General features: G+C 37.2%; 1 protein-coding gene across 1 annotated transcript in view; it reads right to left on the bottom strand.

The window, feature by feature from the left end:
* trol (terribly reduced optic lobes) overlaps window positions 1-27187 on the bottom strand; it is a 192573-nt gene that overhangs the window by 4686 nt on the left and 160700 nt on the right. Inside the window, 35 exon segments of the mRNA XM_018459665.1 lie at window positions 518-686; window positions 929-1395; window positions 1678-1985; window positions 2244-2395; window positions 2633-2902; window positions 5377-5643; window positions 6149-6409; window positions 6581-6872; window positions 6945-7173; window positions 7451-7871; window positions 8168-8722; window positions 9137-9409; window positions 9656-9836; window positions 9907-10043; window positions 10625-10921; window positions 11270-11705; window positions 11982-12264; window positions 12426-12796; window positions 13115-13340; window positions 13549-13766; window positions 13837-14130; window positions 14473-14613; window positions 14985-15195; window positions 15273-15450; window positions 15529-15653; window positions 15724-16594; window positions 17360-17608; window positions 17707-17844; window positions 18464-18691; window positions 19817-19879; window positions 20495-20877; window positions 20981-21056; window positions 21335-21445; window positions 23844-23990; window positions 24710-24817. Coding sequence (XP_018315167.1) covers window positions 518-686; window positions 929-1395; window positions 1678-1985; window positions 2244-2395; window positions 2633-2902; window positions 5377-5643; window positions 6149-6409; window positions 6581-6872; window positions 6945-7173; window positions 7451-7871; window positions 8168-8722; window positions 9137-9409; window positions 9656-9836; window positions 9907-10043; window positions 10625-10921; window positions 11270-11705; window positions 11982-12264; window positions 12426-12796; window positions 13115-13340; window positions 13549-13766; window positions 13837-14130; window positions 14473-14613; window positions 14985-15195; window positions 15273-15450; window positions 15529-15653; window positions 15724-16594; window positions 17360-17608; window positions 17707-17844; window positions 18464-18691; window positions 19817-19879; window positions 20495-20877; window positions 20981-21056; window positions 21335-21445; window positions 23844-23990; window positions 24710-24817 — 9136 coding nt within the window.

Genomic DNA, 27187 nt, shown 5'->3' with positions numbered 1-27187 from the left:
TTCCCTGAAAAGAATTTTAGTAATTAGGATGTTTGAGGATGTTCATATGCACTGACAATGAGATTAGTACCTATATTCCAATTATAATTAAATCTGTTAGTTCGTCAAAGGCATAAAGATACATTTTTATAATATATGTTTATATTTATAATATTCTTATATCTAGATAAAGATTTTTTTCGTGTTTCAGATTTCAGAAAAATACAAAATTTATTAAATAAAATTTATTTCTAACTGTATAATTGTTATTAATCAGTGATTATATTCGGAACTTCTCATATCTTGTAATATTTTAAAGAATAATTTTCCAAAATGTGTTTTATTATAATTTCTTTTATTTCATTCACTTTTCGCAGGTGAACTATATACAAATAATTACTTAAAAAACTCAAAATAAAATGAATATGAGACGCAATCACCGTGACAATATGTTCCATTATGTGCGGCTTCTAACATCGACTAAGTGCAATTAAGAAATAATTCGTGCACGTGCGTTCGATCGAGCAAAGGTACTTACCGTCTAAGAGCTTTTGGAGTCTCGTGAGCGATGAAAGCTCTGTCATCATGGAAAGCCGGGTCGTAGACGTTCACCGAATGCTCGCATCTTGGTCCTGTCTTCCCGATCGGGCAGTAACAATGGAAGCCGCCGACTTCTTTATCAATGCATTCACCTTCTCCGCAAGCACCTAATATCATCATCCAACGCGTTTAGTATTAGTCTTATTTGCTTACAATTTTTTAATCGAAGCAATAAAATATTAAGATTTTTTAAAATACTATTTAATATATATATATTATGCGATTTTTAAGATTAATAATAATTAATAATTACAATTATTACAAAATAGATCATAATTAACATTGATAGACATCATTGTAGTCATAGCAATACAAAAAGTATAAATTAAAATGTGATAAATTATCATACCTGAATAACAGGATTGTCCGATGTTGTCGCAATGTTTGCCGCTGAAACCGGCTCGGCACAGACATGTGTAGCCGTTTTTCGTGGCCGCTTCCTGACATACACCACCATTGTTGCAGGGATTCTCTGCGCAGGTTTCGCAAGTCGTAATGCCCACGCTGTCAGTCTGATCGCCAATCAGATCGACCTGTTTCTCCCCGAGGATTAGTCGGCTGATGCATCCGACGAAACCAGTGTTCGCTTCGGCTTGCACGTTGATTCTACTGTAGCTGGGCACTCCGCCGATGTAAAGAGGTTCTTTAAGATCGAGACCTTGGCGTCTGCCTAAAGCGACCATCTTGTAAGGGCCTTCGCCGTCCACCAGCATCGTTCCTTCCTTTCGATTGCGTTGGATCTTGATGGTGTGCCACTCGCTCAAAGTGACAGGCTTATCCGCGCGAATAACAGCTGGTCCAGAGCCGAGATTGAATCTATTAACAAATTCGTTGTGTTAATAATGCGCGTTTAGGAAATTATCCACTTTTTATTAACAATTTCCACGCTGAATTGAATGTCAATTAGTTTTAAATTAAAAATAATTTAAAATTATTTTTAATCATATAATTAAATTTATATAATTAAGTAAAAATTTTATTTAGATAAAGTTTCAGATAAAAGTCAATTAGCTCCATGCTTGTCGGAACTCTATAAGTAAAATAAAAGACGCTACTCGTGATGCGTTTCGTACATATTTATTAAGATTTTTTATTTACTTGAATTGTGGGTATCCGTTGTTTAGAGATAAAACGATAAAGTCGCCGTCACCGTGACCAGATTCGTCGTTGTATAACAGAATGCCATCGTAACTTTCCGGTTTGAAAGAGATTTCGATGTTGAACTTGAGGTAGGAGTCAGGTAGAGGAGGGAAAGCGATGTAGCTTTCGGGTGCCTGACTAAAATTGGGCACAACTCCTGTTACAACTAGCACCGTAGGCACTTCGACTCGCGATTCTTCATTATTTCCGGAGCAAATGTACGTTCCAGCATCTTCAGCCTTTACATTAGTTAACTTTAATTTGTTCTGCAAAGTGAAAAATATATATCGAATTATTGAATAGTATAAAACATTTTACTAAAATAATATGTATAACATTTACAAAAATTAAATTTAATACTGGAAATTATTTCGAGTATTAAAAGAATCGGACAATAATATTTTTAATACTCAAAATAAATAAGCAATCACTACTTTCCAGTATTAAATTTTTATAACGAAATTATCATTAAATTCTTGATTAGAGATAGAAATAGGTATATGATATGTATGTATTTTATGTACCTCATAAGTCTGACTGTCACGTGGCAGAAGTCCACCGAGTTTGTTCCACTGGAATTGTATTGGCGGATCGAGATCTAACCGGCAATCCATTTCCAGACTTGATCCATACGGCGCCAATTTGGTTTCAATCGCTGGTTCATCGAGGATTCCGCCTGGAAAATCATAAAATCCTTCGTCCATAATAATTTTCATGATAAAATTAATTATTCATCGACTTTATACTTACATAAAACGTATGCAGTTTGAGTGAGCATTGGCAAAAAGTAGATATTTGTGCATTAAAAGAGATATACGTAGAAAAATATCCGTGTAATCTTTCACGTAAATACTTCATTATTTATATATTTGCCACATATATATTTATCATTATTTATTTGTCTATTAATTACCGTGGACGATAAGATTGAAGTCCTTCGCGAGTATGCCTTCGGGTGTGTCTACTGTGCACCTATAGGGTCCGCTATCGCTAACGACTACATTAGTTAGCCTCAAGACGTTGCCGTACTCCTGTGCGTTTGTTGGTAGGCTCACATGATTCGGTCTCGTCCAGCGATAACGTGGATTGCGTGTTCCAGTGTATGTGCAATGTATATCAACAGTGTCACCGATGTTTATTGGATCTTGAGATACTTCGATGCTTATTGAAGGCACTGCAGCAGCTAGAATCGAATTATACATGTTGACTATATGTGTTAAGATTGATAGAATTAGGAAATGTATATCCTGTTTTGCACATCATGACATGAAGAAGATACTATAGTCTTATCGATTTTTAAAATGGACTTCGAGATGCGTTCGCAGCGTTTTATTTGATGTATCCGTACCTAAACTCCTTATATCATGTTTGAAATTCGTCAGGAAAAATTATGTAAATAAAAAAAATTATTTCTTATTGAAGGAATAATTAATATTAGCATTTAAAGATTGCAAAAGAATATTACAGATTTACTCGAAATAAAAGTTTTAACAAAAAATAGCGTCGAATTAAAATTTGAAGTATATATGTTGATTTACACATATCGTATTTGCTGCTGACAAGGATGGGATACGGGTGCACTTGTTCCGCACTAGATTTTTCTACATATTGTAAAAAGATAACTGGCGGGAAACTCATAACATTTTAGAATCTTTTCACTTGTTTGTACATATTACCGAGCCTGGTTAAAGAGTTCATCTTAATTTGATTTAATTTGATTTAATCCGTATCCTTTCCTCATAGGTTCGTACAATAAGCAAGAAAGGACAGTTCACTACGAGTAGGAGAACTATGGGACATCACACGACACACATATATCTCAAAACAAACCGCGTCGTCTCTGAAGATATTGGCGATAGCGCGCGTTGCGGCAGAAGCGTTCGTCAGTACCGTCGTTGCACTGAACATAGCCGTCGCAAAAGTATTCCATTGGAATGCATTGTAGGCTTCTGCATTGATACTCCCAGTGCCTGCACTGCGATCGGTACACTGGCATGCAATCCGCAAGCAAATTAACTACTAAATCATAACGCGAGCCTTGTAAAAAACCTAAACTTGTGGAAACGTTCATGGAACCACGTTTGTAATATATATATGATCTCATTATAGATCAAACCATACAAAAATTCAAGAGACATCTAAACGTTTAGGGTGTTCTTTTTAAGGAGTCACATTACTCTGACAGGGTCTACAATTCGAGATTTTTTTAAAGTCAACTATTAGATTAATTTCTATTTTAAGGATACACACCCTGGTAAAAAAATGTTGCTGAAATTATTCCACATTTAGGAACATTTCAACAAAATTTTAGCATTTCAAAAAAATTTCAGTGTAATTTCAGCGATTTTTAGCTGAAAAATTCATTTTCGATAAAATTTCAACAAGAATTTCAGAGAAATTTCTGTTGGATTTCAGTGATTTTTCAGTACATTAGCTGAAAAATTCACTTTCAGTGAAGTTTCAGCAAATTTTCAGCAATTTCGCTGAAATGTTCCAAAACGTGGAATAATTTCAGCAAAACTTTTTCACCAGGGCAATCTACAAATTTGCCCAGAATTAGGGGAGATTGAGACAACGCGGAATAACGGGGTAAACTGGTATACCATTATTTTCTAGCCTGCTTGTTGCAATATCTCAACGATAATTAACTGAATTATGTTTTGCGTTCCGAAGAACACGTTTGCAGACGATGATGCCATTTTTTTCAAATTATAGATATGATAATGTACAACGTAATATTTGTGTAGTGTCAGTTTTCAATATTCGTTTTGTATTTTCGTGAAGGTATAATTAATAAGTGTCATAAATTCATTTCTATTCTAAACTCCCCAAATCAATTAAATATAGTCTAAGCTCATTTTTTTTATTTTAGACCATCCTTACCTCTGGAACCCTACCACCTGTCCGAACATGCCGCAGCGGAGGGATTGTTCCAGTCCAAATTTATAAAAAATTTAATACTTTTCAAATTTGTAATTTATATATTATATGATATGTCCTTATATTTTTTAGAAATTTATTCTACGCAATAGTTGATTACAGAAAATCTTGAATTTTAGATTCTGTTTGTTGATGTGTTTCCTTTAATTCCCTTTAATGCTTTCGCACGATGTCTTTTGCTGTTTGTATTGTCTGAGAGTAATCTGCTGCGCGCTTGTTAGTGATATGAGTGATGCGTTGGATTAGTATAAATTTATAAAATAATAGACTTAATATTTTTAAATTGCTATTGTTTAAATATGTATTATATACTTTTTATCATTTAAATTTTTTACAAATAATTCCGTGCTGATACTTTTTTTATTAAGGCAAACGTGAAATTGGTATTCTACGTCCGTCGCGTCCTGAACGAGAAATTGAAATCTTCAGATGAACTAAAAATTCAAAATATTCTGTTGAAGAAAAATCGCTGAGAAATAGCAAACAAAGTATTTTGTAAAAAAGCATTTTGGGATTTAATTCTTTCGGGATATTAAAAGTCAGAATAACATTATAGTATCCCGAAAGAATTAAAGGCAAAAATTAGGATTTCTCAATAGGCGAAACATTATTTAGCATGTGTACTGCGAATACTGCGATCTTCAGTAGATGCATTCGAATGAAAGCAAAAATCTATGAAATGATGCTGAGACTCAGTGAAAACATAGCTGAACTTACGAGAAACGTTGAAATTAATATAATCGCTGGATACACCGCGGCTCGTCTGGATCTGACAGATGTATCTTCCGCTGTCTTCCGGTTTCACTTGCGTCAGCTCCAAGTAATCTTCTCCGATTCGCGCGTTGGCTGGCAACGATAGCCCCTCTCGGCTCCAATGGATCGTCGCACGTTCGCGCATCTCGCAACGTAAGCGTACAGAATTACCGGCATGAGTTACTACGTCTCTTTGTTCAGCGCGGATCCTTGCATTGTCATAAGGATGTTCTGCAAATCGTAAATATCAATTTATAGTTTGCTGCACTGAGCAATCCTCAAATATTTAATAAACACATTTTAGGCTTGGCGGATATTTAAACATATTATTCTGTTTTAGCAAATATTAAATAATCATATTATGTTTTTATGCCAATTGATGTTTTTATGTACGAATGTTCCCAGTAATCACCAATTATCAATAACATAATTGTTATTATTTTTTATTCAACAATATAACTGTAATATGTATATAATATACATTATGTTACAGTTATATTAGTAAGTGAAAAATTATAACTAAAAGTTATGTTATTATTGATTGTTTACTGAGTTTTATATAAAAAAAGGACACATTTTTTTTAAAGATGTATATAACTGCGTTATATATTTTTTCTTAGATCTTTTTAAATATTAAATAATTTTTTTATATAAATGTGTGTAATTATTTAAGAGAAAATGAAAGAAAAATTTTATGCATTGCAAATTTAAAAGATCTAATTAATTATTAACTAACCATTAACTAAAACTTCTGCTACCGCTTCCGCCGTTCCTGCTGCGTTCGTCGCTTTACACACGTATTTGCCAGCGTCGGAATATGTAATGCCATGGAATTGCAGGATGCCACCGCTGTCCGATACAGAATATGGTAACGGGCGTCCTATAGCTTTCCACTCGATGTGCAGGGGTTCGTCTCCCGTAGCGGTGCAAATTATAGATGGATTTTCTCCAGGTCCTACTGTCTGGCGCGTTGGATTTAATTCAATTCTTGGTGGAGCTAAAATCGAAGGAAAAAATTAATTAGTCTTTATGGAGTTTCTGTTAAAGAAACTGTTAAAGAAAAATCGATTTCAAATTTATTTATTCCATATGATGTGAATCTTACAGTTTGTATATGAATTTTGCAGTTTGTATATTAATCTGCATCTTATACTCATCTCATACTCACATATAATTTCAAGATGAGATTTCGCCCGGAAGAGCACTGTGCCGGCAGGATCCAAGCCCAAACAGATGTATTCTCCAGCCGCGTTTCTATCAACAGTCGGGATACTTAACACTCCATTGTGCACTGTGCTACCTTCTGGGAGGGAACGATGATCGCTTCTCTTCCAGTCCAGATAGATGTGGTCCCCATCTGGTCCGAAGACCTGACAACGCATCTCCACTTTGCCACCGTCTGGGATTCTCAAGTAGTCTTTGGGAATCAATACTCCTCCCTCTGTTTGATTCGGGTCCCTCTGTAAATCATTTTTTTGTTAACAACATGTCATTGTGTGTTGAAGATACGCTGATAAAATTATAATACTTACAGAATCAGGTTGTGATCGCTGTCCATCATCGTCGCATGGAATATCACCTCTGTCGCCAGTGCAAGGGACATAATCGTCATCATCCTCGATACGGATCTGGACACGTTCTTCGGCTATTCCTACGGCGTTCGTAGCTGTGCAAGTGTAAGATCCTTCATCGTCGGGTGAAACAGAGAATATTTCGTAAACGGCACTTAAAGGAGTAGCCGCTGTTCTGCTATATGTGTCCCTGTAAATCATGTCACAAAATTATTATGTGCTAATAATAACTAGCATTGTTAGAATTAGTCAAACCGTAATTTAGGCTTAACTTTTAAATGCTTAATATCACATAATATAATTTATATATAATGTAATAAAATTTTCTCTTGCTGCCTAGACACTACAAAATTGTATTTTAATAATGTAAAAATTCACGCTTTTAAAATTAAAGTTAAGGTAATTAAAAATTAATTCCTACAATTGTTATTAGCTCATGAGGCTATAGGATCATGAAGTCAACTTACTGTATCGTTATTCCGTTCACATATTTGCTCCAAGCCACATTTGGTTGCGGATGACCGTTTGCGCTGCACATCAAACGGACTCTACTTCCGCGTTTCACCTGCAAGATACCGTGCTGCGGTGTGATGGTGATCACAGGCATAGACTGCACCTCGATATGCGCGATGACTGACGTCGAGCCGACTTCATTTGACGCGGAACAGATGTAGGCACCGCCGTCGTTCTCTGTGATGTTCGACAGTCTAAGAAGTCCACCAGGAAGCTGCTCAATGTTGGAGGCGAATGGTCGATTGTCTTGGCGAGACCATCGCAACTCGGGCACCGGGAAACCGGCCTTCGCACGACACTGAAGATCCGCGGAACCGCCGAGGATGACAGTTTGTATATCTTGTGGATACAGCTCTAAAACTGGAGCTTCACGAGCTGTAATAAAAAGATAATTTGAACTTGCAGAATTAATAAAGTATTGGGACAAAAATGAATTTTTTATATCGATTCATAAAAAATTAGTAATTTAATGTCAATTGCACTTTTTAAAAATATGTATCCTTTTCTGATTTATATCACATAACTTTTCATATAATTCTGAGAATAAAAATTTATTTGATCCAAATATTTTTAAACGCTTTTTGCTTAGTCATTCAAACATAAATTACATATATAGTAGCATAGATTCAGAGGCGAATTTTGTTTTTTTTTTTTAGGTACTATGAGCTTACGTTCAACTTCGATGATGGCACTGGCCTCGTAACTGCCTGTGGGGCTAGTAACTCGGCAGAGGTACACTCCTCGATCGGAGACCTGGACGTTAATGATCCTAAGTGTGTCCCCTACTTGTTGGACACGGGAGCTCATCGTTTCCGTGTACTTGCTCCATTTCACCTGTAGACCTGGCTCTCCGCTGGTGATGCATCGTACTTCAGCCACAGTGCCCTGCTTCACCTCCTGCCGTTCCGGTCTGACCTTGACTGACGGTGGTTCTCTCCGAGATGTTATCGTAATCCTGGCAGTGGTGCTCGTCTCTGTTCCGCGAACACTCGTCGCGGTGCACACGTATATGCCGGAATCGCTGGGGGTGGGATTGGTGATCGTCAAAATACCGTCACGCTGACTGGCGGTATAAGGCAATGGCAATCCGCCGGACCTCGACCAGGTGACATTTGCATGTTGAGACGGTGTGCAGATCAACCTAACGACGTCTTCGCTGGTTCCGGACCATTCGGACGGAGTTATAGTTGGCGGTAGGCCTTGAGGTGGTGGTTTATTAGGATTATCTACAATGTAGAATGAAGTCTTCATTAACAAAGCACAAAATGCTTTGTAACTGTAAGTTTCAGATTAATATTATTAAATCAATGTTAATCCTCCATCTGTGTGTGTGTGTGTGTGTGTGTGCAATCTTTTTTAACACAATCGAATTCGACTCTCAAATTTTTTCAAAATAAAGGACACTGAGTCCGGTACTCTTCTTCTAAAATAAGAGAAACCTATTTAGTAAAATGTGTAATAAAGATGTTAAAAAGTAACTTTAAATTTTTTCACATTTTTTTGAAAACCTAGAACAGTGAACAACTTGGACTGAACAAAAAAGATCCAGACGGAGGATTAAAAACAATTCTCATATGACCCACAATAGTTTGAAATTTGAATTTCGTGATGTCCGAGATTTCTGAATACTTTGACCGTACCTTGAACGTATAAGAGAGTAGTCTTTTCATCTATGCCAACGTTGTTTCTAGCGACGCACTTGTACTCGGCTGCGTCGTTCTTCGACGCGGCTGGAAGACTCCATACGCCGTTGTAGAACGTCGCCTCCGGACTCATGCTTCCGTGAACTCTTATCCAATCCAGTTGGGGTGGCGGATTACCAGTGGCTTCGCAACGGAACTCAACAGGTTCACCTTCCCTCACTTGCTGAGACGATGGACTTATAGTGACTCTAGGCTCTACCGGATTGGCTCCTTAAAAAAGGTATAAAATTACGTTCTATTCGCGGATAATTTGACACGGTTATGATTTGTACCTGGTATTTCCAGCAAGTGTTTTGGAAACGCTGCATCCGATAATACAACGTATAATAATTAAATAACATCGATTTATTAATTTATTCTGTAATTTGTTTCTTAAAACTTATAGTAAAATAATTTGCGAGATTATATTAAGTTTGATGCGTAATAGAATTAAAATTAATCATGCTTGCGCTATACCTCCAACAGTTAGTGTGACTTTTTTATATCCAATGTTTGTTCCGTCGCTCACTTGACAGACGTATATGCCGCTATCAGACACCTTCACATCTCTAATGACCAAAAGTCCATTCGAATCGTCCACGCTCCTATCAGGCGGTAATTGACCACCTTCTTTCTCCCATCTAATGTTCACCGATTCCTATTTTCAATCATAAAAAAGAATTACAATTATACGAGCATTTTATAAGTCGAGTCAGTGAAGAACTTACATGTTCTCTGGATCTGGCTGTGCAGTGATATCGGACGGTTTTTCCTGTATGGACGATCTGGAATTCATTTTCCTGTATGTAAACTATGATTTTCGGTGGAGATACTGGGCTCTGCGTACTTGTTTGCGGTTCTCCAACTATAAGGGAAATAAAAAATTGACTTGAAAAATCGACAAATGCGACTTTCTCTTAGTTTCTCTCATGATCGTGAAATTGCAGTAGACGGCGCAACAATAAAACGATATGACGAATAACAACAGAGAGATATGGACAATTATTGAATTTTGCAATTCTGTGGATATACTGCAATGAATAAGCGACATTCGTCTAGTAACACAAGGATGCAATCATCATTTACTGTTTGACAAGACATCATTACAATGACGGTTATTTCGAAAAATGATACACTTGTATTAATTGCTATGGTACACATATTTTACTGTACATCGACAGGACATCCGTGATACTGAATATACCACATACCAGGAAAACAGTCAAGCTTTTCCACAAATGCTAATCCTGCGAAAAACTACGGAACTGTGATAAAGACTACAAATCCAAGGAAGCCTTCACCAGACTCGGTGACAATCTACAATAATGATCTACGATGACCTGGCGACAACGCAGGTATGGTTGCGAAATGATGATCCGAGCCCTTGCCATGAATCACCGATGGACGGACAAGATGCGAAAGCTCTCGCTATGTAGTCCGTCAAACCTGGCGTAATCGACGTCACAATTTTGACCAGTTCTTTGCCGCGGTCATTCACGATGTGACACTCCACGTTGCAGGGGACGTCCCCCATGTGGACGAACCAAGTACGGACAGCTCCTTTCTCTGTCTTCTTTATCGGCTCAATTTCGCCACTCCGCGCAGTTATGGGAAATCCGTCGAACGATGACAATTTAAAATAGATGTAAAACATGTCTGGATAGTCATAGTTGCACGTAAATTGGATCGTGGAATACGGCTCGACTTCGCCGTTCATCGGCATTAGGCTTACCATGAGCTCACCTGATCAACGTATTGTCATTACTATTCTTAAGGGGGAAGGGTGAGTTTAAAAGATTTTATTTACTATAATACATAAATGTAAAATCCTGACGAAAAAGTTTTGCTCTCACGCTTACAAAAACATATTTAAATATAACGAATCAGATAATTTGACCTAGATTATTTTCTTAGAAAATAATGTAACCGTAGAATGATATATTTCTTTGTTATAAATTGGTCTAATTTATCACTCAATTCTTTTTCAAAGTTGTCTTTTTTCGAACAAAAGTAATTGGAAACATTAATTGTGTTAATGTAATATTATTTCTAATTTCTATAATGTTAAGAAGCGCTATTACTTACCGGCACCACTGTCTTGACAATACTGCCCGGTGTATCCTGGCAGGCAGTGGCATTTGATATGGCCGGATCTGCTGATTTCGCAGCTCTCTTCATTCTTGTTGCATGGACAGGGATTACACGCGCCCAGGTAACTGATAGTCCGATCGCTGGTGTCTCTATAATAACCGCGAGCGCAGGTTTCGCAGGAGGTGCCCGTGTAACCGGTCGGACAACGACAAGCTTCAACCTGAGTCGCACGTCGATTTCCAATCAGATTTTCTACAGCTGTGTCCATGCTGATGTCGCTAATGTATGTTGCAGTCATTCGCTCGCTGTGGGATGCGCGGACCAAGATAGCTTCTAGATTGGAAAGCACTATCATGAGATCCGTCCTAGAAGCGCTGCGCGGTCCTTCAGTAGTCAGTCTTCTCCAATCATGCTCTTTCAACGGAACGGTGTAGGTCTGAAAGATGTACGTCTTTATAATTATGAAACATTTGGATTTCAATTTAATTTATAGTATTATATAGAGTTTGGTGTTTTATATAATATTATAAATTAAATTATTTAAAGATGGATGATGTAGACATTTAATTAAAAAATGGGTAAAGAAATTTTGTTAAAACAACTAACTAAAAAAAAATATTTTACTAAGGTAAATTGGGTTCAGGCATCGGGTTATTCGATTTCCTACAAATAAATATATTATAAAATATAGGATGAATTCTATTCTACGTACCAGCGGAATTTCAGGCTGGAGCTCCACCGGATTCGTCCAGAATAATGTGATGCCGTTACCAATCAGCAGAATGTCTTGATCCTTGTAACTTTGAGCGCCAGGATACGCGGTGATATGCTGCGTCAAAGTCAAGTTCCCGCCGTAACTCTTCACTTTATTACCGGTGAAAACGCTCGGAAGCGACCAGAACAATCTGCGGCTTCTGCTGTCCGGATAGCGATAGCCGATTTCATTCATTGCCACATTTAGCTCGAAGCCGTCGTCGATTATGTCGCGTCTAGTCCTAAATAAGGATTCATTAAATCAATTCATTCAAAATTCTAATTTTATTTGCTATTATATATACAAATTTTATTTATCAAAATAAAACAGGAAAAAATTAATGAAATTTATTCATGCTTATATTAACTTAAAAAAATATTTGAAAAAATAAAGCATACTTACGAGTCCGTAAGAGTGAAGCCGTGATGGGAGTCATATACCCACATCGGTATTTGTTGTACGTATAATGTACTCTCATGACATTGATCAGTTACCCCGCTGCAGTAACACTCGATGCATCCATCAATGTTCTCGGCGCGTAATCCGTATGTCGATGGGCGACATCGATTACATTCTGGACCCTCAACGTTCCTCTTACACTCGCATCGACCGTCGAGGCAAGAAGTGCTGCGTGAACCAGCCTCGTTGCATCTGCATGGTTCGGGTCTTTGATTTCTATACGTGCAATCGTTCGGGGTGCCCCGAGTAGCGTCTCCTTCGTATCCCGGTTCACACAGTTCGCAGTACTCACCCGTAGTGTGATGAGCGCAATTCTGTCGACGTAAGGTATCAATTTTGTATCAAATGCTTGCTTCTGATTCTCTATCTACATATTTACATAGCCATATTTTTATAAAATTCTAATTAACTTCAGTTAAGTTTTTATATTTTTATATTTTATATCTTTATACCAAATATATAAAATTGTATTTTGGAAAAATATTGTATTTAAATTAAGCAGTTACCAATATAGCTATTTTAAGTCTAAACTATTAAACTTTTTCATTAAATTTAAATTAAAAAAAACAAAAGAATCTTATTATATTAATTAAAACGTAACATTGTCGCTCAATTAAAATTACTTTTATTACCTCACAAGTGCCAGTTTCGGGATCGCATTGATTCGAGTGATTATTACAGTTGCACGGTTCGCAGATGCCTAAGTAGAGACCTTCAATGGCCCGGGTGTAACCAACGTCACAATCCTCGCATGAAAGTCCTCTGTAGCCGGCGGGACAAGAACACTCTTCAACCTCGACTGCGCGAGCTTTACCTGTGTTATATTTTTCGGCGGTGTCCAAAGACACGAAGGAGAGCCTGAAGCATACATAATGCTCTTGATTAATCTTGGTAATTAAAAAATTTTTTAAAGCATTCTTGTTTTTAATTTTATTTAATTGAATATCAAATAAATCCGTCATTTTTGTTTTAAAATATCGGAAATTTATATTATTTATTATTCTATTTTACAAACATTTTTATACAATTCTTCGAAATGTTCCTTTCAGATAATTCTTTAAAAAGCCTTAAATAGTCGTTTTTTGTTTATTATTAGTTATCATTTAATTGCGATTTGATTCTGATGGCTCGTACATCCGCCAAAGCCATTAGAAGGTGCTCCCTGTCCGCTTGAGTTCCATCATTACGTTGCCAATATTGCTCGAGCAATGGTACAGTGAATGATTGCTGAGAGTTAGGCTCGGGAGACTCGCGGGAGTAGTAAAGCAAGTTGATGTCGTTAGCCTGTATACATTTTAAATAACCCTGTTATATCTTCAAGTATACTGATTAAGGCTCACGAATGTGCACTCACGCTAATGAGTTCGACGTCCGCGGCGTTGTTCCTTGAACTTTGACCGCCTGGAGAGGGCACGTATCTGACAGTGTACTTGAGATTACCACCGTAAGCTGTTATTTGATCTCCTAAGAAAATGCTGGGCAATTGCCAATAGTAGACGTCGTTGTTACCACGATTGGGAAATTCGCTATAAACTATTTCTCGGTTAATGGTGTTTAGATGAATTCCTTCTACAATGTCTGGTGCGTTAGTGCTCTTGGATTCGATCAGAGAGAAATCTCGAATCGAGTTGGTAAACGATACACGAATCTGCAAAATGCGAATGATAGATTTAAGTTTTTATTTTAATCGAGATAACACTTATCTTTCTATAGAAGTTGTACAAAATAGCCCATTTTGTTTTGTGCGTTTTGTATTTATATACATATGAAATATAAAATCTCGCTTATATACACAGCTTCTCATGTTGGAAAGATTAAATCACGTCAAAATGATGAAAATTAAAAAAATTTAATTGATTGAAAAGTGATTTTTAGTAATTTTTTAGAACCATTTTAATATCATTTTTTGATATCATGATGATTTGTGTTCTACTTGAGATCTATATGACAAAGATGGAAATAGACATTAAATACTATATCTTCGTCGTACCTCGTTCCTATACCAATTAGAGGAGACGCATCTGTTGGTGATGCCCATACAGAAACAAGCTATGCATCCAAATTGGTTCGTCGAGGCCAGACTAAAGGTATTCGCCTTACATTGGTTGCAAGTGAGACCCGTTGCATATTGCTAAAAAAAGAAATATTAGAGAATAGACGACGGTTCTCGACCAAGACGTACCACTCATTTTTATTTTAAACCTCGATTTACATACATTTTTATATATAGAAAGACTATAAAATATACTTACATTTTTAAAGTTAAAAGTAATCCACACAGAAGATGGATGCAAGAACAATAATGAAATCGTTATACGAGGTGTCCAGGAAATTGCGCAATTTATCTCGCATAGATATTTTAATAAAACAATTTATTTACAGAAAAGAATTTTTTTTTGAAGATGAGATTATAGTTGAGAAAAAATGCACGATTTCTAAGACATCCTGTGCAAAATTACGCGTACGATATGAATAACAACGCTATGGTCATCGATGCTGTACCTTGCAATGACATTTTCCGGTATGTGGATCGGCGTTAGGACTAAGACTACCGTTAGGATCACATTGCTGAAGCGGGACGCACATATCTCCAGGAATAAGAGGATTCCCTTGGTAACCGGTGGCACACTGCTCGCACCTGCGTCCAACGTAGCCAGAAGGACAATCACACGTGGGTTGGCCATCAGAGCCAAGATGACACGTGCGAGCAAATCTATTTATAATATGATAATTTACGAAAGTGTTTTGAATTGAAATATCAATAATGGCAAATTTAATTGTATTAATTACTGATTCGATGGATTGGTAAGCGGGCAAGGACAAATCTGGCAAGGGATGTTTCTTGAAGGATCGCCATAGTATCCTGGGGGACACGGTGGTTCATCTCTGTAACATTGGCCAAGCCAGGGCCCGCTTTCGCGTCTCAGATAACCAGGTGCGCAATGCTCGCAAGATAGACCAGTGTATCCTTGAAGATAATTCAGGTAATAATATAAATAAAATCTTGTTACACAAATACTTGATTGATCATTGAAGAAATACGCACCTGTAGGACATTGACATTCTTCGACGAAGGACGCGGATCCTAGGCCAGTATTTCGCGCATCAGCGGTGTCCATAATGATATTAGTGAGACGAACATCTAGCTGCGAAGAGTCGTCGTATTTCACCCTGCAACATATTGAACGTATTGAAAAAAATTATTCTAATATCTTTTATGGTCAAGATTCTGGATGCCTACTTTATAAGAATATTGTCAACGCTTGCCAACGTCATCATGATTTCCTCCCTGGAAGCTAGGACTTCGCTTCTTCCTTGTTGCTTATACCAATCGCCATAGAAGAACCTGACCGACCTCTCGTTCTCGTAATCCGGCGTTGGCTCTTCACCTTTGTGCACCAAGACGTAATTGTTGCCACTTAAAATAACGGAAGGGGCGTAGTTCGGCGTGCCGTTACCGCTGTGGCGAATTGAGTATCTTAGGTAGCCGCCGTAGGACTTCAATTGACTGCCGTGATAGTTCTCCGGCAGCGCGAAGTAAGGAATGTTGTACACATTCAAATCGTTACTGAAGGACTCCAACAGCTGAACGCCGTCCCGGCCAAGCGAACGGATCTGGGATATTTGATTACTAACGTCACCGTGGATTCTAATCGTCGGAATGGTTTCAACCGACACAATCTTGTGGCGGTCGAATGGTGGCGGGATCTGATAAGTGAAGAGATCGGCGCTGCGGCATTCGGTGGCGACGCCGAAGCAGAAGCATGAGATACACTCCTCAACAGTCTTCGCTTCAGAATTGAATTTGCCTTTAGGGCAGATATTGCGATCGTTCACGACAACGATGGCATCCGGCACGGCGAAGACGAAGCCTCCGACGTTCAACGCCTCGCACGAGTACGCACCTTGGTCCTCCACCTGTATATCTGGACACGTTAATGTACCCGTTCCATTAGTGGACACAGTTGTGCATTTCGCGGGGATATGTCCCCAATTGAGACGCCAGTTGATTTCCGGTATCGGAACACCGATTGCGGTACAGGTAAGGACCAACATGTCGCCCGGCACGAGGACGACCATTGGTGGTGGAGGTTTCACGATGTAAACGGGAGCTGAAAGGAGAAGAAATAATATATAAACTTAATTTAATATCCAGTAAGTAAACTATCCGTAGAATGATAGCAGATTGGCAGCAAATTTGATTAGACAAATGCAGCAGATTCGGTATCTGTGTTCTGCCAGCACAGTCTGTAAACGTATAACTTGATGGCAAATTGGCAATAGAAATCGAACAGAATCTATCAAACGCAGATTTTTTTTGTTTTCTGCTGTTAATTTGCATCAAATTATATGTAAAATTGCTCAGTTTCTGTCGCTAATCTGCTGTCAATTTTATGGCATTCTATCATTAATATTTGATATAACAGATACTGTATCAAATTTATAACTTTTCTGCTAATAAAATTTGTTAGACGATTTGTAAAATCTGTTCAAGCAGATTTGGATTGCGTTTTTTAATCATTGCAAGTACTGAAAATCTATAATAGTATACGTAACGTGAACTGAAGATTTTCAATACTCGTAATGAATAATGGAACGCAGTTCCTGGTTACAGTAGCCAATAATAGTGACATTTCACTATATTGTTAATTATCAGTAAGGCAGAAGTTTCTTTCATAATAAAAAAAGATAAAATTTAAATTTAACTTCCATATAGAAAATCAAAATAGTGAAATGTTTTAAAATGTAATGTAAAATGTATGATAATTTCGACTGTTTTTGTGAACGTTATATAGCTACTATTCAATGAAGATTGTCAGACGATCTGTAACAAAATATTGATGCTTGGCGCTCATAAAATTCTCATCGTTACTGACAGCATCCAACTTCGTCGCTGCCGTCCAAGCAGTCGCGCTCCATGTCGCAGTGGTAGCTTTTCGGGATGCACTGTTTATTGCTGCTGCAGGCGAACTCGTTGTAACGGCACGGAGATCCCGGGGGAGACGGCGCGCAGTTCTCCTCGTCGCTGTTGTCCGCGCAGTCCTTGTCGCCGTCGCAACGCCACAACTTGCTGACGCACTGCTTATTATTGCAGCGAAACTCGTTGGGCTCACATCCGTGCGGACCTGTCGAAACGGACATACGAAGCGTTTGCGTGAAATTTTCATCATAAAGTATGAATGCCGGATATATCCAGCTTTTCGCTGGTGCCTATCATACTTACTGCACCGCATCTCGTCGGATCCATCGGTGCAATCGAATTTACCATCGCAAACGTACGATTTGGGAATACAGTCGCCGTTGCTGCAGGTAGCCTGATCGTACTGGCACACTTGTGGTGGTCTGGTGGCTGGCTGCTCAACTATATGTAATCAATTTAATATTACGCGATCTTCAGTCATTAAAACACGAATTTAAAATTTATTAAGGTAACTGCGCCTAATATGGTTTAATACTCAATATGGCTTACTTGCTGTTTGTAGGTATTATATACCTTTACAGAAATTTACTGAAAGGTATAGTGATTGATTACTCATTATGAATATTAAAAGTAGTACTTTTAATACTGAAAATAATTAATTTCTATACAATAAGATTTAACTATTATTAGAACTTATTCTAATTAACTTAAACTTATTCTAAGATTTAACTATCTCCATGCCTTTGCAGAAGTTCAATTTAGTACTGGTCAATTTTTAGTACTAGAAATTGCTTATTTTTAGTATTAAAAGCATTAAATAGCATTTAGAACTTTTAAACAGATAGTTAAATCTTCACTGTACCTTAAACATTGAAAACATTATCTAATATTTTCAATTAATGTTTAAAAATGTTTTTAATGTTGGATTCAGTAAAAATTGTATGTGTGCTTAAGTAAGTCATAGTAGATAAAATTACTAGTGTTTCTCATGACTATATCTTATTGCAAATAAATTCTTCGATCATAGATGTAAATTAGAGAGGCATGATAATAAACGTACATTTTTCAACAGTAAGAACAACGGTCACTTGACGACCTGGGGTGGACGGTGGATAACCCAAGGCTTCGCAGATGTAGGATCCAGCGTGCTCGAGTTGAATATTGGGTATCTCCAGGCGACCGTTGATGTCTCGGCTGCCGGGCGGCAGAGGAAGGCCGTTGCCGCGAATCCAACGTACTCTGGCACGTAGAAGACCCTCGTCACGGCATTGGAACACGACCTCGCGACCTGATCGGAACGGTTTTACATGATATAAATTCTGTTCAAGTTTCGAGAGATTGCACCTTTACGGATCATTACGCTCGCGGTACGTCAAATGTCCCGTCAGTAAGTGATCGGTAAGCAAGCGGATTTCCTCGTTTCTTAAATTGAGATGATACTGACGACGTGTTAATTCAATTCACGTGCAACACTTTAGTTTTTCTGAATCATGTTATTCGAAACGTTGCTTGTACGTAAACAGCAAAAAATTTTATACAAGGCATTCAGCATAATGAAATAGAGATTTTTTGAAGAAAAGTTAGTGTCAAAAGAGTTTTTATTATAAGTAGAATGTATATATATGACAATCAGGATTATAGACACCGATAGTGGAAGATTTTATACATTATAATTTTATAGCCAAAATTTGTACTATAGTTCAAATTTTGAACGACATTAACTATCATGCATGATTAAAATTTGCATGCATGGCTTCAAACAATATTATATTACTAATGAAATTTTCAGTTATTGATTTAATTATATAAAAATCGCATTTCTTACAAATAAATGTGATTTTATGATTACACAATATGTGTATATATCAGCGAAACAAAACGTCGGGTTTTAAAATATATTTAATGTTATAATTAGAAAATTTATTGGAAGTTTTAAAGACCGATTCTGTTGCTTATTTTGCCTCAAGAAAAGTTTGCAACAGAAAATCATAAAAAAGCGAGATACATAAACATAATGTATAGACACTTGTATGTCAAAACTGAAATACGTATTTCAAATCTTGCACGTCTAATGGTTCATGAAGATTATTTTAGCCCACAGCGTGATTTGCAGCTTATATTTTTTGAAAAGTCTTACCTATTTTCGCCGGGTCTGGCCAAGGCAAGAAAAAAATAACAAACATATTCATTAATTAATTTTCTTTTGGAATATCTAATTCATCGGCAACGCAGCACTTGTTGCTTATATTATTAATGTCTATTATTTTGTGTTAATTTTTCTAATTTAAATAATTAAGATGTTTGATTATTGAGATACTTTAGTTACATAACTATGCAAAAATTGAAGTGCAACAAATGCATATACAACATTTCATCAAATCCGTATACGGTTTAATAAGAACAGAATACTTACTTTCTTTAATCACTTGTTCACTGGGATAAGTCTTCAGTCTAAGGTCAGATGTTCCATCGGTATCTGCGCACGAATAAAAATAACAAGTTAACAATAAGTAATAATAAAAGCATTAACAATCATTATTAATGATTAATAAATGTATGTACAGAATCAACGTTAAATTATCAACTTTGTTAATTCGAGATTTTTACCCGGCACCTTTCTGTATTTTTTATCTACAAGGAAATGCAATTTTATATTTTAGTTCAGTTATTAATTTTTTTTTAGGAAATATGATACAAAAAAGTGTGATGTCTACTTCTACGTTCTATCATGTACCATTACAAAAATCGAGAGAGCTCACAGTACCCCTCGTGTGATTTATCATAAAATAGATATTTGTTATTCTCAGATTAAAAGTGTGTACATTATCGGGTAAAGGTGGAATTGCAATTTAAATGATGGAAATACAATACAGACTCATTTGCTTGTATCTCATCCGATGAAAAACGGGGATAATAAATACCTTTTAGTGTTACATAAAACATTACAGTATTACGTTACAGTAGATATTATGTTACGATGTCACGGATATTTACAAGGTATTATTGATTAGCGCATGGCGTGTTATCGGACGGTCATGCGGTCCCCTTTCCCGAAGGCGGCTCCGGATGACTAACTACAGAGGAGACTCACAATTATCATAACTGCAATCCATCTCATCGGACATATCTCTAGGACAGTCGAGCCTTTTGTCGCACCGCTGATGCAGCGGGATGCAATGACCGTCATTGCACGTCCATTCATGCGCGCTGCACCTACTGTGATTTCTTTGCATCGCTCTATAGTGACAGCCCAGCTCGTCGCTGTCGTCGTACGGGCAATCAATCCGGCGATCACAACGTTGATGTTGAGGTATACAATCGCCGCTCTTGCACCTCCACTCTTCGTGCGAGCATACCGCTTCGCGATCTTTAGTTTCGTCGTTAAATGCGTGTCATTATGCTGCGTTTTCGCAGAATCGCTTAGATTATCTTGATTAGGCGAGAAAGTCAGGAAGTCGCGTTGTCAATTATAGTCTTAGTTACTAATATAAAAATTCGGAGTAGACTCGCGACTTTATTGATCTCGTTTAGCTCATTTTACTGCTAATTTAATGCGTGATTTATATGAGAATTGTACAATGGGACGCATCTTCTATCCGAAATGCACATATATTGATCCGCGACACATTGACCTGATGTTGGCTTTGGCGGCTCTAATAAAGCAAAAGTAAACAAAAATATAAGAGAGAATTTAATTAGATCAAAATTAAATAGGAATTAAGAAATTAATTTAGGGAATTGCATTTATATTATCATTTCACAGATTGCATTACATTTTTGCTTTACATTTATAAATTATGTACTTCGAAGTTACGTATTGTACTAATCTATGTCGGTTGTACATTTTTCTTTATTACTTATTGTTTATAGTTATTTTTTAATTAGTACGTGAGTTAAGTTGCTGATTAAGTGATTACCCTTTTATACTTACCGCATTCCTCCGGCTCGTCGGAACCGTCGGAGCACTCGATGAACCCATTGCATCTCTGATCGGCGCGGATGCAATCTCCATTGGCGCACTGGAACTGGTCCCGAGTGCATCCTAAAATAAGAGCTTGCATTGTACGTTAACGAGACAACCGTGAGTCATTGATCCGTTAAAGAAACGATGAGACACAGATACATGTAAAATGTCAGCCATGGAGCCATCATATGTCCGTCATTACAATCTAAACAATGATCTAACGCCGAAATATAAATACGATGAAGGTAAAGATTTTATTACCTAGAAAAGACTGTTAAATGTAATCTAGAGCAGAGCTGTCTGACTATTACGCGTTTCCTTTTCTCGTTCATCCCGCCTTTTTCCACTGGCTTGTCATTACCAATTTAGACAGCTTTGTTCTAGAATCTAGATCAAATATATCGGAAATCAGTTCATATAACACAAAATCAGTGAGCTAATTTAACGTATTTTCACGAAAGAGAATAACGTGACAATAATAAAAAGTATCATGAATGACCTAACGATTTTTCAGTTATTTATGCTATATGCACTGATTGTTATCTACGAACACTTAAATATAATTCATCATTCAATATAACTTTAATATAGATTCAGGAGGAAAGGCATTTATAATTCCTTAATTTTTATGCATGATATTGTCAATTTCGATCAGCGCGATACACTGATGCTGTTAATAAATAGGTCGTATATCGATTTTTTTAAAGTATTTTTTCTTCCGAAATATAATGCACAAAAATGTATAGGTAAAATTGTACTTTCCTCATGCTATGCATGCCAAATAGGATGTATGCCAAACGTTCTACCTACGAGAAAAATAAACAATCTAAATTTTACGTCAGGCAGAGATGCACTATTATTTATAAAAATGCGCCGGGTAATATATATAAGACTGCGATTATAAATTTTAGAAATATAATCAAGTCTCTACTGGAACAACCTACACATCTTCTATTCAGCTGCTAACACAGATTGGCAGAAAAGAACAGATCTAAGAGAATCTGGTGTTTTCAATGATATTTTAAAATATTGTCGCGGATAAAAACTTTGATGTTATTCAAAAGAGCAGAACAAAATTTAAAAAAAAATATATATAACCTTTCACCTAAAAGAATAAATTCGCAAAGAAATGTTATAGTAATTTATTCGAAAAATGAACAATATTGAAAAAATATTTATTAAAGACTAAAAATTAATAAATTAGTTAAAATCAATTCTCTCTTAATAAAGAGAGAAAAAAGAAAGAGAGAATAGTAGGACAATAATACTGTGAAGAATACTGTAAATGATTATTGAAAAGAATATATAAAAAATTAATTTTCTTTTTACCTAAAATTTTTAACGTTATTTACACGTTAATAACACTAATGTGAATTCGTAAATACACGAAGAATTATTCGTATGACAAGACATTGACGTACGAACAACTTCTTCTCCATAGCCATGAAATTACTCAATGAACCGTCGGGGTGAGAACGAAAGCGCGCGAGACTTCGATGCGGGGTGCGTGCGTGTCACCAGATTTTCGAGATCTACAAATAATCTAACCGAAGCAGTACTGTTCGTCGGTAAAGTCGCGGCAATCGTAGAAATGGTCGCAGTGGTGGGTTTCGGGGATGCAAGTGCCGTCGGCGCAAACAAAATCATCCGGAGCACAACTCCTCGGCGTGCTTAGATTTGTCGGCGGCACATCAGCATTTGCATCTGTGTCTGGGCTGTAAGCCTCGTTATCCGGATTCACACCGGCTATCACCCCCGGCGTCTCTGGACGCCCCTTCGAGGAGACACTATCCGAGGCGTCTACACCTAGAAGTAACTCAATCTGAGCTGCGGTGTTTCTCGTAGATGTGTCGGAAGATGTATTGGAGACGCGGCCGCAACCGATATACGCCTCGAAAATCTCGAGAAAAAGCCTTCTTCTTGTCCGATGACCGTACGCATAATCAGGACTCAAAGCGAGTCCGGATGTAATAAAATAAACTTGAGACACAAATAGGCATTTGTGCCTTCATTCCTATTCCAAGTATCAACTTCCGTCGGACTCAATCTAAGAAGTAAAATTTATTTGTACTAACGATTTTGAGAGACAAGATTATTGGTGGCTTAAGGAGTTTATTAGCATAATGATTGACTTGCTCGTTGCGCAAAATACAGTAGAAGTGGGATTAAATTTTGTATCTCGTCTACAAAGGCACTTATTCATTCAATTCATAATAATGACGTAAGAAATTATAAGTTGAAAAATTAGGTTTGTATCCTCGAATCGTGCTCTCAATGTCTTTTAAGTCCTGGCTATGAATACGTTCCGAAGGCTACATCGTATCGATAGGATGAATTAACCAACGAGGGAGAATTCTGTATCCATCTTCTGAATATTTTATCAATAAGGATCACTCCCTCGGACCTAAATTAACGCAGCTCTTTACGAAAGAAGACAACGCAGGAATATCGCGACGATTCCGCAAGTTTGACTTACCTCGACGGCAGTTAATCTCGTCTTCATCGTGCGGACAATCCGCACGTCCATCGCACACTGCAGTTGGAGGTATGCAGCTGCCATCGCTGCAGATGAAGCTACCCTCGTGGCATTCGTGGCCTGAACTGCCGGTCTCTCCGCTCTCCGCTGCAAAATGGAGCGACACGCGTTTATCAAAGCTGCGCTTATCGAACAAAAAATTCGTTAATTAAACAAAAAGCCCATTTAATTTATATTATAATTAAAAGACCTTAATTAATCTAGAAACCAAAGGACATAAGTTATATAAAATATGACATAATTTGTATAAAAAAGAACGAATATTATTCTAATAAGAAAGTATACTTTAATAAGAATAATTCAAATTTGCAGATAAAAAAATTGAATTGTTCGACATTTTTCACAAAAAGATTTATTGAATACGTTCAATAAGCCTACCGTTAATTCCGGAGGATTAAATATCTTTTTAATGAAAAATCTTAATTAACCCTTAGTATATACCGATGATTTTTCGGCTTTCTACGTTGGATCGTTCAAGTATATTAAAATTATCAAGCAATTCTTAAATATACTTCAATATCTTTAGAGAATATTTATAAGCATATTTAAAAAAATTGTATATAAATATTATAACTAATTATTTGGTGCTCCTAATATTTCAAAGAAAAGAAATGTGCAGGACACAAATGACCTAATTGTGTATATTAAGTGTTCCACTCCAAGTTACAAAATACACATATATTTTACTTAAAAATGTCCAATCTTCCAAACAATCCTCATAACAGGGTATAGAGTGTAATATTTGAATATCGAATATAACTTTCGGTGAAACAGCAGAAAATATATCTATCCAAAGATATTCTTACGGCAATTTCGTTCGTCACTAGCGTCATGGCAGTCGATATTGTGGTCGCAGAAGAAGTTCTTATTGATACAGACGCCATTGTCGCAGGGTAGTTGACCGTCGGGGCATTCTGCAAAAACCAATCAACTCCGTTGAATGGCAAATAAAGGCAGGAGGGATACAAACGATACGAAGATTCTTTGTACGTGTGAGCGGTACGAAGCGTCAATGTGCACGTTTGTCTAATAACAATCGTTCGCGAGCGTCTATTCTACTTTCACCAGGTCATTAAGTGAGGTCGCGAAGAATACTCTCGTATGAGCCGGAAAAAAAGTGCAAACGGCTTCGATGTATGTGCAGCGCAACCCTCACCCTTGCACGAAGAAATTAGATGCGCGAGGCTGACCAAGTGCCTTCGATAATTATCGATCGATAGAGTCCCGCGAGAGGTACTTGCTCCTGCGATGGACGAAGGGCGATAAAAGTACGCCGGCCTCGTCTAATAAGTATCGTGCACATTGCCGCGTGCCGTATTATCTCAAGAAACACGGAGACGACGGCGCGATGCCGCGTGCACGCATTCACCTCGGGTTATTAAACGAAAACCGACCGAGAAAGAAAATTGTTTAAACGATCATAGTTTCCGGTCTATAATTTCGTGCCTTTTCGCTAAACCGTATCATAATCTGAGAAATTTATAATAATAACTCCGCGTATAAATGTCGCTTCATTTTATATTAAACCGGTTTTACTTGAACGTTAAATTTTCACGTGTGAAAAATATGTGGTCTTTTTTTATACATTAATAAACTGACTGAACTTAGTTTCTCAAACGTGGGAGAGGACAATCGTGCAAAACATGACATTTGCAAAAGTTCGTGTTACGTCAGTCGCGAGCTTTTACGCGCTGTACGCAACAGCGGAGTACGCGGTTTGTGCACGCGTCAGCGCGCGGCATGGAAAATTGCGGAGATGTAAATAACCGGAGGTAAAAGGGTATCAGAGAAACGTATATATACCATATACAATTTGTATACACTGATATATATAATATATAGATATGTATATATACAAGTAGATGCGCAATTCAAAGATCAGGCAACCTGTGCTGAAAATAGACGTACAGATAGACAAGTAGAAAGACAGAAAGAAGAATAGGTAGAGTTAGTTCGATCCCATCCATAATCGATGCAAAATGCATGTCAAGAAGTCAGAGCGCGTAATCAAGATGTATGTTATGTACGCAAGTATGTTATTGAGTATCCAATATTCAAGATCAAGGCACAAACAGCTATAAGAACCAAGACACAGTGAAATATAGGAGTGATCAATAAATGTAAGAAATATTATAAGAATGAATCGATCGTTTCTTAATCATCATTTTATTCTTTATATCTCATTGTGTCTGATACTAAAATGTAACAAGATACATATATAATGCTAAAACATAGAAAGAGAAATCGTTGATCATATGGGAAGAGACGAATCGAAAGATATTAATTCGGGAAATTACGAATTTCCAAACTCTCTCTCTCTCTTTTCGAATAATAATTTCCATTTCATCGCTTTAATTAATAACAATATAGAAAACGAATAAGGCTCTGATATTCACACTTGACAATCGTACTTTGTTAGTCTTTGAGAGATATACTATATATGACCACTGATTATAACATCATTCTTAGATCAAATTTGACTGTAAGATGTGGCATGTAAATATATAAACAAATTAAAAAGATCATTACATCTGTTAATAAAAACAATTCGAACGGTATTCTAAATTGAATGTTTATTATATATGTAAGATATAATTTAGGCTGATTTTATGTGTCCACTTGTTTGATTAGAATTGTACTGAGGATAACTCAAATTATTGGGGTCGAAACGTTCACTTACGACTGAACAATACATGTAATTTATACACTAAGAACCAGTGTCGGCTCGTATTGGTAATTACTTTCTTATTCATTTAATTAATAAGTCATTAATAAAGAGGATGAAGAAGAAGTTTAAATACTTTGAAAGCATCTCCCGAGTTTGGCGATCGAGTTTCGAGAATGAATTCCCTCGAATTGATTTTGATTCATTCATCTTTGACAGGGTCGTTCCGGGATGACTACGGCAAGTGGTGCCACGACACGTCGGTATTCGAGTTAATGGTCAGTCAACGTCCGGTTAAAACGTGCTCAAACGGTCGATACAGGGCGACGAAATGAGATTAACAGCTTCCGCGTACGTGTGTACGCGTCCGTGCACCCGTATTAGTTACACAGCCTCTTAATTGCCAACTTGAACACCGACGTGCGCGCGAGAAGTCGTTCGAACGGCTGCACCGTCGCCGTCGTCGCACCCATTGCAGTTGCTGTCGCTGCAGTTACAGCTGCAGAGTCCCTGCGTAGCCGTTTATTAACGTTCTGCACGATCGACATTCCGCATAAGATACGGAAAAGTCGCTCGTACATGACATCTCAGGAACACACCAAGTCAAGAGAAAGTCATA

Source organism: Mycetomoellerius zeteki, unplaced genomic scaffold (assembly GCF_001594055.1).
Source record: "Mycetomoellerius zeteki isolate Tzet28-1 unplaced genomic scaffold, Tzet1.0 scaffold85, whole genome shotgun sequence".
NCBI lineage: Eukaryota > Metazoa > Arthropoda > Insecta > Hymenoptera > Formicidae > Mycetomoellerius > Mycetomoellerius zeteki.
This window is presented reverse-complemented; position numbering and strand designations above follow the sequence as displayed.